The sequence below is a fragment of the Seriola lalandi genome, unplaced genomic scaffold, assembly GCF_002814215.2.
Source record: "Seriola lalandi dorsalis isolate HSWRI2012SDOR001 ecotype SW California unplaced genomic scaffold, Sedor1 jcf7180002054695, whole genome shotgun sequence".
Classification (NCBI taxonomy): Eukaryota; Metazoa; Chordata; class Actinopteri; order Carangiformes; family Carangidae; genus Seriola; species Seriola lalandi.
The window spans coordinates 884,364-896,696 of NW_019525248.1; the positions used below are offsets into that span (position 1 = coordinate 884,364).

Consider the following 12,333-nt stretch of genomic DNA (forward strand, 5'->3'; position numbering starts at 1 on the left):
GAAAATCTAATGAGTCACATTAACGGCTGGGCTGCACCACAGGTACAAGGATGTCCCAGTAGGGGGGTAAAGAGCCTTCATGGAATTATAAGACATTACAAGAACAAGTATTTTTGGATTACCTCCTGCCTACTTAATTTCCAATCCCCCAAAGAGGTAGAGATTGGACTTAAACCAGTGTGGGAGTGCAGCCCTACATGAAATAAAGCATTAAAGACCTTACGCTCCTTGAGAGGCCAATAGGATCACATACTTATGCGTTATTGGTAGGTAAGCTTGTTTGATGCCATGAGGTACACTGCGCTGAATAAGACGAGAGACGGAGGAAGCGTGAGGGAAGAAGTGAAACGGGGTGAGAGGTGAGGCGGGTGATGATTACAGTGGAAGAGGAGGTTGTGGGTAAACAGTGCACTGGCAGGCTGATTTCTACTGCCGTGCATGTTTTAATAACCCCCTCATTTTTACTTGTACTTTTACAGTGTGTGTGTGTGTGTGTGTGTGTGTGTGTGTGTGTGTGTGTGTGTGTGTGTATGTGTGTGTTCCCAGCTTTCCGCCTGCTTTACTTGCTCCAAAAAGAAAGGGTGGGTGGAGCAGTATATGCTTGCAGAGGTGCCCGGGAGCATTGCCCATGGGAGGCCTGTGGATAATTACAAACCATTCAACAAACACAACTCAGCGGCTCACAGAGACATCCTGACGGTGAGCCAATAGGCAAACACAGCTCTAACAAGATAGAGATGGCAAAACATGGCGTACATGAGTCATACAACATCAGCCGCCAGATTGAAAAAACAGGCAGTTGCAACAAAGTTGCAAGGGCAACAAAGGAAGAGAGTGGAAGTTGAGAGGGTTATGACCACAGCAGAGCTCAGGATATTACCCAATCTATAAATACAGTTAACTCTCAGAGATAAGGAGGAAGATCGTACTTAATAGCTTGGAGACAGTAATGAAGAGGGTATGCTGGTCATAAAATGTTGAAACACCCACCATATTTTCAAGCTCGTAATCATTACAATCCCTTTTGTGATCATCATCAGCACCACCACCACCACCACTTATGTAATTCCATCTCGCAGACTTAAGTCTAATTACCCCCGTGAGTAAATGTCACCTCTATCTGCAGCCAGACTCCGTGTACTCACTGGACCCTCAGAGCTCAAGAATGTGTGTTTGCAAGTGTGTGTACGTGCAGAGTGTTTGATGAAATAGCTTTGCCCCCACAGGGTTGATATTCTAACTGAAAAAGGGAGAGGGCAGAGCGAAGAGCTCGGCAAAGAATCTGATGTATCAGTAACCTCAATCATGTCCCACACCTATGGCTAACCTCGGGCTAAGTTAGGGAATTAGCAGAGCAGCCAGGGAGAGATGCAACACTGCCTTTGACTTTGCACTTCAGAGGTGCGAGTGCTTCGCCCCTCCTCTGGAGAATCTTGAGAAGGACCATCATTATACATTAATAACACCAGAGACTTCTCCCCTCAGCCTGCTCAGCCTCTGTTTGTGTTCCCTATTGATTTTTCACTGAATTCTTTTGATGAGAGTATAGCTACTGACACTTTGATTACGTTACCGTTATTTGTTGTGTATTTCGATGGGCACTTCTGTTTGTGTACGTGTATAAGTGCAGTGTGTGTATCTACATGTGGATATAAGCTTCTTACCAGGCTGAACAGCTGTTCCCTTCCTATACTTGTTTGAAAGGGTGTTATCCCATGTCCAGCTCAACGCCAGTCTGTACTGCTCTACATTCACGCATAATGTAGCTCATAATCTTTACCTGCCTTCCTTTTTTTATCCACATTTTTTTCTTTTCCCTTTTTTCTTTTTTTTTGTGTTAGTCTGTCGTTTTGCAAATTATAGGCTTGGTATTTTGGGAAGGGCAGTTCACTCTGGTGGTTCTTCACAGTTCTGTGCATTTGTCCTGCTGCCACTCCATGCATGAAAATACAAAAAAACACAGCCAAGGGGGAAAAAAAAAAAAATCTCAGACAGCAGCGCTGAACCAAGTGCAGAGCTTGACCGAAACATTACACCAACACAAACGCTTGTTTGGATATCAGGACACATAAAACGGCAAAGCCAATAAAGGGCTGTATTGTTTGGGCTAATTGTAGAGATAACCAGCTCTTCCTGAGAGACCTCTTCTCTTTCTCTGAATGTCTCTGGCTGATCAGGTTTCAGTGACATTCAAACGTGGGGCCAGAAGTGAGCGCAGGCACGCTTCTGGCCCCACGCACGCCTGCACGCACGCCTGCACGCACGCCTGCACGCACGCCTGCAAATACAAAACATTATCAGACAAATACACGACCAGCAGCTGGTGCAATCGAGGTTCTTTCTACCTATAATGCTTCGCTCCACTGTATATTTGGCAGTCCTCCCTCACACCTTCTCCCTTGATATTAAAGTCATGGCTCATTCATTGTATTATTACAATATTTTGTCAAAAAGCCGCGAGGATATAGGCCAAATTGAATACCCCTGCAGTTTGTCAGCAAAAATGTGCCATGTTTGCACATTTTGCTTTTTCCATTAAATAGGAACCAGGACCTCAGGGCGAACTGTAAAAAGACATTTTTGTGCTAACTGCCTTTTGTTCCGGTAAGGACAAGTCGATACGTCTGTTTTTACATATGATATATGGCCGACTCATTAAGGAGTGCTTATGAATTTCTGCAAGGGAAGTTATGTTCCCCCCTTGTGTGTTTCAAAGCAAATATAATTTATGTCAAAAATCACTGAAATTGGTTATTTAACAAACATGTCAAGTCACTACAATTTATCATGTCATGAGAACGTTTTCCTGAATGAGATCAGGATGTTTACACAGGTTAGGAAAGCAACATAGCAACAAAAAAGTGATGGAAAAAGAGATGTGCATCAATGTGACTGTTAAAATGAAAAAAGAAAGTATGAATATGTACTGTACATGTTGCATTTATAGCTTTGCATGCATACATGCATCCACATACTCACGCCTATACTATCTGCGTGCACACACACTGCACGCACTCATGGGACCATACACAGACATAACACACACGCATTATGAATATATGTAACATAAAAAACTGAGCAAATGAAAGGGAAACAGATGAATAAAAAAGAAGTTTAACTATCATTATAAACCCTATATGGGCTGTATTAAATCAAAAACTAGAGGGATTTCTTTTCAATCCAACCCTTATTGTTATTCTTCAATTGACTTCTTTTGCTCTCAGTTCGGGGAATTGATTCCTTTAATCGACCCAAGGTGCCTTAGACTGGAATTCATGCCACTGATCTTTCAATTATTATTCTCAAAAAAAAATTGTTGCTGTGACGTCCTCTGGAAGCTGCATGTGGAAACTTAAAGAATGTTCACGACGCTGTGTTGGTACTGTGGGTTTTCAGGCTCATTTGCCAATGGGAAACCCCTGTCACCCCAGATCAGTGGGAAATCATTAAAGCACGTCTGCCCTGAAAACTTATTTGGTCAATCGTTTTCTTATTATGAGCGATGGAGTCCTACATGAAAACAAGATTTCCTGCCAAAGTTACAAAAGTTGACATCGTTTCACGTTACAGATTTCCATATTTATATTTTCGTTTGAGGGCGGGACTTAGCTAGGAAAAGGTTATGTCACATACATCAGGATTTTATCAACATTTTAATCTAAATATTATAAATCAAACCACTTTCCTGACAAGACAAATAATAATGTGTTAAAAATGTAGTAGGGATGGTTTAAAAAATAGTTGTGGCTTATTTAGTCATGAATATATAATGTTATCAAGAAATACTAACAACAGGATCCTGTCTGCTGATTTTAATTGTGTAACTAAGACCATTTACTTGATGAAATGTAATTTGAAATAAAAAGAGACACAGAGCTGCTCAATATGCAAGTTTAAGGCTACATGTCATAACGTTTAATTTGCTATTCTTGTCTTTAGATGGGCTGTCACCCCTGACAAACTACTCCACCTTAACAACATACCTCCAATCCACTGGTGGATGTCAGACCTGCTGACAGCACACATTTCTGTAGCAGTGACCCTATTTTGCATTACCCCGCCCCCTCCACCCCCCTTACTCCACCCTCACTCTTCCCCAGTGTGAGTGCAGGTTCATCACAGGGATGAGTAATTGTGCTTCAGTCCCTGCACCAATGATTAGACCTCTAATCATCTATCTATCAAACAACCTTAACTGAGGAAAAACATGACCACTCTTGTGGGCCACATTATTGACATTAATGACTCTATGTACAAGAGGGAGAGGGGAGGGGGGTGGTTTTTGTGTGCTGCTGTGCTGCCTATCACTTAGAACTGTGCACACCGAGAACTGTTGAGGTGGGAATTGATTTCTGTAGGAAGCTGTTGCTAAATTTATACCTGGAGTTCAAACATAGGGGCTTCTTCTGTTAACCCGGCTGACTTATTCAAGTTCTCTGTGATAATCTCTTACAATAATGCTTTAATACAGTGGGAGCATGTTCCTGTTCGATAAAGAAGAGCCAAACAAAATCCTGCTTCTGAGACATCAATCACTAACAAAACTACATCACAGACTGCTGGATTTCCTCTATTACCAGTTACTATTCCTCATTATTTTCAGTCTATAGCTTTTTGTATAGTGGAGTCACATGATGTTGTGCCTCAGCCTTGCTTACCCACGCTCTGCCCAATGAACTCACAGATCACCTCAGGTAAACTTGTGCAAATCAAGGGCAGGACTCTGGTGATTTTTAATCTGATTTCTGTGAAATAAATGAGGCAGTTGCTTCAGTTTAATATTCTGTTTCATCTTTTTTTTTTCTCTACTATAGTGAGGTTCCTCCGCTTTAAACTCCCCAAACAAGCAGCCCTACTTCTAAAGGCTGTCACTCATATTAAAAGTGCTGGGTGATGTCACAGCCAGTAATTAACACTTGGAGAGGATTACTAAACCCGGTCAGGTACCAGGGTATGTAACATGGCAATCTATAGTCTAAAATGTGCGGCAGCCTTCAGTAGATTTAACAAGAAAACGTTTTCGTTCTGCAAAAAGATTTTAACAGGAATCCGATCCCGGGTTTATGTTACATTAAGTCATTACACAGTCTGTAGTCCACAAATTAGACACACGTGCCGCTATCTGCTGCTGTTCGGGTAGCCGTGGAATAGGAGGGTCCACGGTGCGGTGCAAGTGAAGTAGAAGGCGGGGTGGCAGTGGCACAGCAGTCGAGGGCAGGCGGGCACAGGGAAGGAACGCTCGCTTGGAGCGCGCCGCGCGTACTGAAGGGACGCGTTGATTGACAGTCGGAGGCACGGAGCGCCCCGCGCTGCACACAAGCGGAGCTCGCTAATCTCCTCGTACCAGTCTTCTCGAAGGCATCTCTGTGAAATACCAGCCAGATCAGTCTGACGCAAATGAGGGAGGCTCTATCCATCCCGTGGGCTCGGTGTCGGAGTCTTCTCACCGAATAAACGAGAGAAATAAAGGACGCGGCAGCTCTGCGACCCTATCCCATCCTGTCTTTACCTGTGCAGTCATAAGTGGTCACAGTGTGGGCTGACCTGGCGTCTCAAACTCTCCTGGCTGAACGAAAAGGTCGGGTGGCACTTTGCAATCTGAGTCAAAGAAGATTTTCTCGATTTCTTCTTGTGGAGTAAAAGGACTGCGCCCGGTGCTTTCGGGGTCGTTTTGGGCTTAATTTTTCCAGTCCAATGTAACTGTGATGCGTTTGAGAGTCCAGTTACAAAGCCTGGAGCCTGTTAACACTCCTTTTTTAAATTCTTTTAAGTGGAATAACGGCCAGATAGTCGGGAGACTCTCGGCAGGAATTTAAGTTCCATTTTGGTGCGTAATTTGTGCGGTGTGTGCGGTGGCTGAGTCGCAGAAGTAGTTGTGCCTTCCTTCCTTTTTTTTACGTTGAATACCCCATTTTTCCATGGAGTAGGCTAAATCACTGATAAAGACTTAAAAAGCGCGGGTTTATTCTCTGTCGCCTGGAACAAACAGGCGGATCTGATGCGCAGATTCTCCGTAGGATGGTAAATGACCGATGGGGAACCATGAACAGCTCTTCTGAACTCGAAGATGGGACTCGGCATAAAAACCAGGTATGTTCACACCAACGTACAGCTGTGCGTATGGGTTATGGGTTGATGAGGGGTGGTGCATATGTTGGTGCAGTGTTACCACGCTGAGTTTGGTGATGTGGCTCTCGGGCGAACCTCTGCACTGTAGAGACAGTAGCTGCAGATGAGCTTCTCCCCCCCCGACTCCCCGGGCTCTGGCACTTCTGTTCTGTCATAATGTCTTAAACCCACCCGCAGACCACACAGTCCCCGTGGTGACTTCTGTCGGCGTCACACAACGCTGGGACGTGTTAGTTAGAATACTTGCTGGATACAATAAAGCTGGAATCACGGCAGGAGATGAGTGTGAGTGCGATGAGGCCGATGGATGTTTGCGCATCTTGGCTGAATCTTCCCCAAACATCCCCCCACCCCTCATGTAAACCTGGGTTGTGTTTTTAATTGAATGTGATTTAATGGAAATCGCATTTGTGTTGCTTGGAGTGTTAAATAGCGACACACGCGCGCGCGCACACACACTCTCACATACATACACACACACACACACACACACACACACACCCACACACACACACACACACACACACACACACACACACACACACACACACACACACACCCTATAGCTGCTGTTAACACTCCAGAGCTCTTTAGGCTGTCTACCCGCTCGGATGAATTGAGACAGGAGCGGACGTGCATTGTGTTGCAGCCAGGCAAGCTCACTTTGGGGAATAGTCGATGTGTTTTCACAAGGTCAGTAGCAGGTTATTGACAGCCCATGAGGGAAAAGGCTCCTCGGGAACATACGGAATCGGATTTCGGGGGCCACTGTGGGAGCTTGGCGCCTTTGGAAACACACCATGATTTATCTTTCTCATCGCCTAATGAGATTCAGGATGGATTTAGTTATCATGCGACATCACTGGCAAAAAACGTAAAAGGTGCTTACGTGAAAACTTCCCCAAAGCCCTTTGCAAAATGTTTTCAAACGAGAGAGAAGTTAAAGATTTCAAAGATGTCATATTTTTTGGTACTTTTTAATAACTGCTGCTGCTGTTTCATCCAAATAAATGAGCAGTTATGAGAAAGGTAGCAGCAGGGGAATATGAATCTCCTTATAAGTGAACATATTCTTCTTTTCACCACCAAATGTTTGACACCAAACCTGCTCATTATAAGATATTTAAAATAATGCATTTGCTCCCTGCTGTTCTTTGGCTCTAAATCCAAGTGTGTGGATTGTGCGTGATTCAGCAGTCATTTGTTAGAAGGAGACAAGCTTGTGGCACATTTCCTGTCATTTACCAAGTCTGTCAGGTGTCAGAATATATGTGGCTTCTTTTCTTGTGCTTGTGTTGATTACATGGCTCTGTGTGAGTCATTTGTGTGGTGGCACTTTGAACCAGGCCTGTGCTTCAGTCCTCTGTAAGGTATAATTACATTAGTATCGATTAACACAAGTCTGCAGTTTAATTTTTCATACGCTACAGCCGGCTGATTTTCATGTAACCTTTATAGTTGTGAGATGGAGCTGATCGGAGACTATGGAGGATAGGACCAACATTTTGCCTACTGCCCACAAGCTGCTTTGTCTCTTTTTTTATGACCACTTAAAGGTCATGTGCATAGCAAACACATCAGCCCTGCGTTGAGGATTGTGGCTCCTGTTACATCCAAATCTCTGTCTCCAATCACCATTAAAAAAAAAGAATCTGTGCAAGGAGAATGATATCTGATGAGATACATTTAGATGCTTGTGTTCTTTAGGGGGAAAAAAACATCTGAATGACTAAATGAAACTAATATGCCGAGTGGTAAGCCTGGAGGATGAAAAGGCAAAATATGTGCCATAACCCCAACACTCAGCCGGCATCAGACAGCATCAGGGGATGTTGGATGAGATGAGATGTTGTGGGAAATGGGGATGGCTAATGCTGCTATCTGTCCCTCTCCTCCCTACATCTATCTGTCTCCTTCTTCTGCACTTGTTACGTTGCTATCACACGCAGACACACATAAATACTCTTTCTGTCTGTGTGTGTCAGCCCCTCTCCCCCTCCCTTTCTCTCTGTGTAATCTTGAGCAGCAACACTGAACCTTTATCTCCTGGCTTGTGCTATTGACACAGTCATTTCAGACCCAGTGGGGAGGGATTGGGTAATAGAGATCTCTTGTGCTCTCTTGTTTGTTTTGACATTACAAAACATACCCCACTATTTGTATAGTAAATCTACAAATTTGATTTGCTGCTGTAGGTGTGCTGTCATCTGTGGCCTTTCGTAACAGATGGGAGGCCAGTTACGGCAAAATGGAGATTCAATTGCAACTTAAAATCAGCCTTGAAATCTCATTCACTGGAATATAGGTGACAGAGTCTGAGGCTACAAAGTCAGATATGTGTTTAAGACGTGCGTATTTAAAAAAAAAAAAAAAAAGACACTTGAAAGAAACAAAATGGCTACTATGTGTTACAGCACTGAGTCGATACAATGGTGAACCTTTCATCTGAAGTATCTGTGATGAAAAAGAAAGAAAACTGAGATAAGTCAAGGTTGCTGTCGACCATTATTGCCCTGGCAACGTGAGGGAAATTCAAGTGAAGGCTATAAGAAAAGAAAAAAAAAAGTTACATTTCCTTATAATAAAGCTTCTATTGCTCAGGGGAAAAAAAAGTGATTCTACATAAGAAACACAAAAATAAGGGATGTAATACTGTGCGGTAAAAACCATTAACATTGATTTTTTTTTTTTTTTGGAGGGGGGCCATATTTTCTTATTGGACTATTTGCTATATCTGTTTCCATGGTATCATTCTCAAATCAGCCATGAACTGGGCTTGAGCAATTTGTTTTTTTTGTCTCAATTTATTGTTACACACACACACGCCTATTACATCTATATGGTATGTGTCTGTATCGTGCTCCGCTTCACCACACATGGCCCATGTACACACACACACACACACACACACACACACACACACACAAAGTATAGCTGAGGAGTCAGTGAGGCCCAGTAGGGTTGCCCACTCGGGTTGGAGGTAATCAATAACACACTGAGAAGTCTAAAATTCCAGAGCACTGAAAGGATGGTTTGTGTACAAGTAGACTACCACAGAACACAGCTGCCAGCTCACACACACACACACACACACACACACACACACACAAACACAAACACACACACACACACACACACACACACTGAATTAAAGATATTTTATAGAGAATTTGTTGGATTTTTATACCCCAAGCTTCACTTTAGAACCAGGGACTAACACCAAACACATCAAAGCCACACAATCCAATCAATAAGTCAGCAAATCACCTAACTGTAGTTAGGATGTTTATGTATCTCCAAAACATCAGACATCAGACACAGAGCTGTATTAAGAGGAGGAAGGTTTTAGCCTTGACAGCGCACACACTGTGGGTCCACATCTATCAACAACAAACTCGGCAGTGACCCAAGTCAAGAAATTATATCAGGCTTGTATGACATGGCTGGCTGGCATACACACACACACACACACACACACACACACACACACACACACACACACATACACACACATATAAACACCTCTGTCAGGTTTGATAAATCTGCACTAACTCACTCTAATACATCTCACTCCCACATGTGGAAACTGTGGTTCAGGCAGAACCTAGAAGGTTGGATCATCCTTCATGCACACGTTCCTACATAATGTGTCTTATAATTACAGCTGAACAATATGTAGAAGATGTGCAATTGTTGTTGAGCACATCCAAATATTTTTTTAATTTAAAGCAATCAGAAAAGTAAACTGGTCCATAGAAAGCTAAGCAAACACAGCCCAGACGGAGTGTTTTTCACATCAAACTGAGGACACGCAAAATGTTCCCACGCTGCTTCAAAGCACTAAATCCTAGAGGTCCAGATTCTTTCATGAACAGTAAATGCACAGGCCATTCTTTATATCTTTTCCAACATCAAAAATGACACAGACTGTTGTTTCTTCTTCTTTGAAAATGTTTGGCTGAGTGTAAGTTTACAGACACCAGACACTGGCATGCAGAGGGGGATCATATTAACCAGACAACAGTCCATATTACCAGCTGACACTGGGGAGCTGGTGTTGTTTTCACCTTGTGAGTCTGTGTGTATGTATGTGTGTGAATGTGTGTGTGTTTGAGTTCGAAGACGGGTGTGGTCAAATCCACGAGTGCTGAGTGGTCATGTAATCTTGTCGTGATGATTATTGACTAACGGGTTAGAATGTCAACATTTTGCTTCGCTGATTGTCTGTAGTTTCATTTTTTGATGTTTTGCTTATGCAAATAATTAATGTTGATCAACTATAACCGAGTAGATTTCTCAGTTCTCATCAACAGCTGCCAGCTTAAACTGTAACTTGCTGCAGCTTGTTGAGCCACTGTTCTGTGAGTTCTAATAAAAATGGCAGATCTTGTGATTTGAAAATAGAAACCTTATAACTTGAGAGTTTAATTGTTCACCCCAGTTAGTAATGCTGCACATGTGAAGCATATGTTTGTAGGGCTGGGCAATAAAACGATGAAGATAATTATCATGAAATAACTTTTCCTCGATAGAAACATAAGACATGGTCGATACAACGTCGAAAGAACTCACTCATCCATGTTTTTTGACATGACGGTACGTCAGGAGTGGGAGAGAGATAAAAGAGAAAATGACGTCAGAAAATGTTAAAGAAAACTCTAGCGACAGTTTTACCGAAGAGGACACCTTAACGGACACAGCCCAAGGCTCAAAAGAGCAGGACATCCTTTATAGAAGGGTCAGAGGAATTCGGTAGTGTGGAGATACTTTGGCTATTGAAAGTAAGAAGAAGCAGAGTAGCGTGTCGAAAGCATGTTCGCACAATGACAGTTAAAATCTTTTTTTCCATCTGATATTGAGTGATATGAAAAAAAATGATCATGATAAGATTTTTTTCCATATCGCCCAGCCCTACAAGTACGTAAGACACCTTTCTCACTGCTAACTGCTAGCTACTGCTAATGTTTGGAATGGCTTTTCAATCACAGTATAATAGTGTGTTGAGGGGTGAAGGCTGTGACTGTGTGAGGTGTGGGCTGTCTGGTTTTGTGGATACCCTTGTCGAACTAATGAACCTGCTGAGCTGGCTGGAGGTATAGGAGGCAGTGTGGACTGAGGCAGAGCAGAGAGAGTTCCCTGGTTCACTGGGCCTGTGATTTCCCTGTGGGGGGTCCTGCTATGGCAGCAGAGCAACTCTAACAACTTCAGATTCTGTCTCTCCTCGCTCTGGGTGGCATCAAGGAAACAACCACCAGCAAAAGTAGCCAAGCCCCAGATGTGCTTCAACCATTTGTCAGGTCACATACCTAAACATGCAGCTAGCAGATGCACTGATATGTACAAATTCTGTACCAAGATACATGCGGCATTTTAACTTTTCCTCTTCGCATTCTGTATTTTACTCAGTTTTACTTAGTTTATGCATGGGAGCGTTCGCCTGTACAGATGTGAACTCTCGCAGCACGAGATGTTTGGTGTTAACAACTGTAAAATATATCAAAATGGAGTCTGATATATTTGTGTGTGTCTGTGCATGTCTTGCTTGTGTGATCGTGTGCTTCTATCAATCCTGTGTTCCCCTTAAACAAGGGTACAAGGGTGGGAGTAGAGGGGGGAGTTATTCACTTTATCAGGACAAAAACAATCCCTCAGAATCATTGATTTCACTTTGGTACTGCTCCTCATAACAGCGTCGCCTTTATGTTGGCATGCATTGTGTTGAATTTCAAAGCCTTAATCCTTCACTGTTTTTCATCTTCAGCGAGCATGCTCGTTTCACACACACACACACACACACACACACACACACACACACACACACACACACGCTTTTCTAATTCCGCTCCACTTTAGATCTTTAGACCTTCTTATCAATATCTTTTACAGCTTTGGACACATATACATAAGCTCTGTATGGTTGAGACCCATTGCCTTAGCAATGTTGAATTGTGGGATCAAAACGTAAAGTGGTTCACAGAAGTGTAGGCCTATTGTTAGAATGAAGGTATGAATGTGTGAGAGGAGTGTGTGTGTTGGTGGATCAAAGCGGTAACGAGCCATTACTGTCAAGTCGTTACGTAAGTGAAGAGTGCTTTTACACAGAAAGTGATTTAGTGCCTTAATGGAGCGGTGTGTTATTTTTTTTTAGGTTTCCTGCTGCAGACAGATGGAGCCATTCTGTGTCACGTGCACGTTTACAGTAGC

At 43.0% G+C, this 12,333-nt stretch overlaps 1 protein-coding gene across 2 annotated transcripts in view; it reads left to right on the forward strand.

The window, feature by feature from the left end:
* Nucleotides 1–5,218: 5,218 nt before the first annotated feature.
* fibcd1b (fibrinogen C domain containing 1b) overlaps nt 5,219–12,333 on the forward strand; it is a 98,491-nt gene continuing 91,376 nt past the window's right edge. For both annotated transcript variants that reach the window (XM_023423976.2, XM_023423977.2), the window contains exon 1: nt 5,219–6,090. In XM_023423976.2, coding sequence (XP_023279744.1) covers nt 6,019–6,090 — 72 coding nt within the window. In that variant the 5' untranslated portion in view covers nt 5,219–6,018. The remainder of the gene's footprint in view (nt 6,091–12,333) is intronic.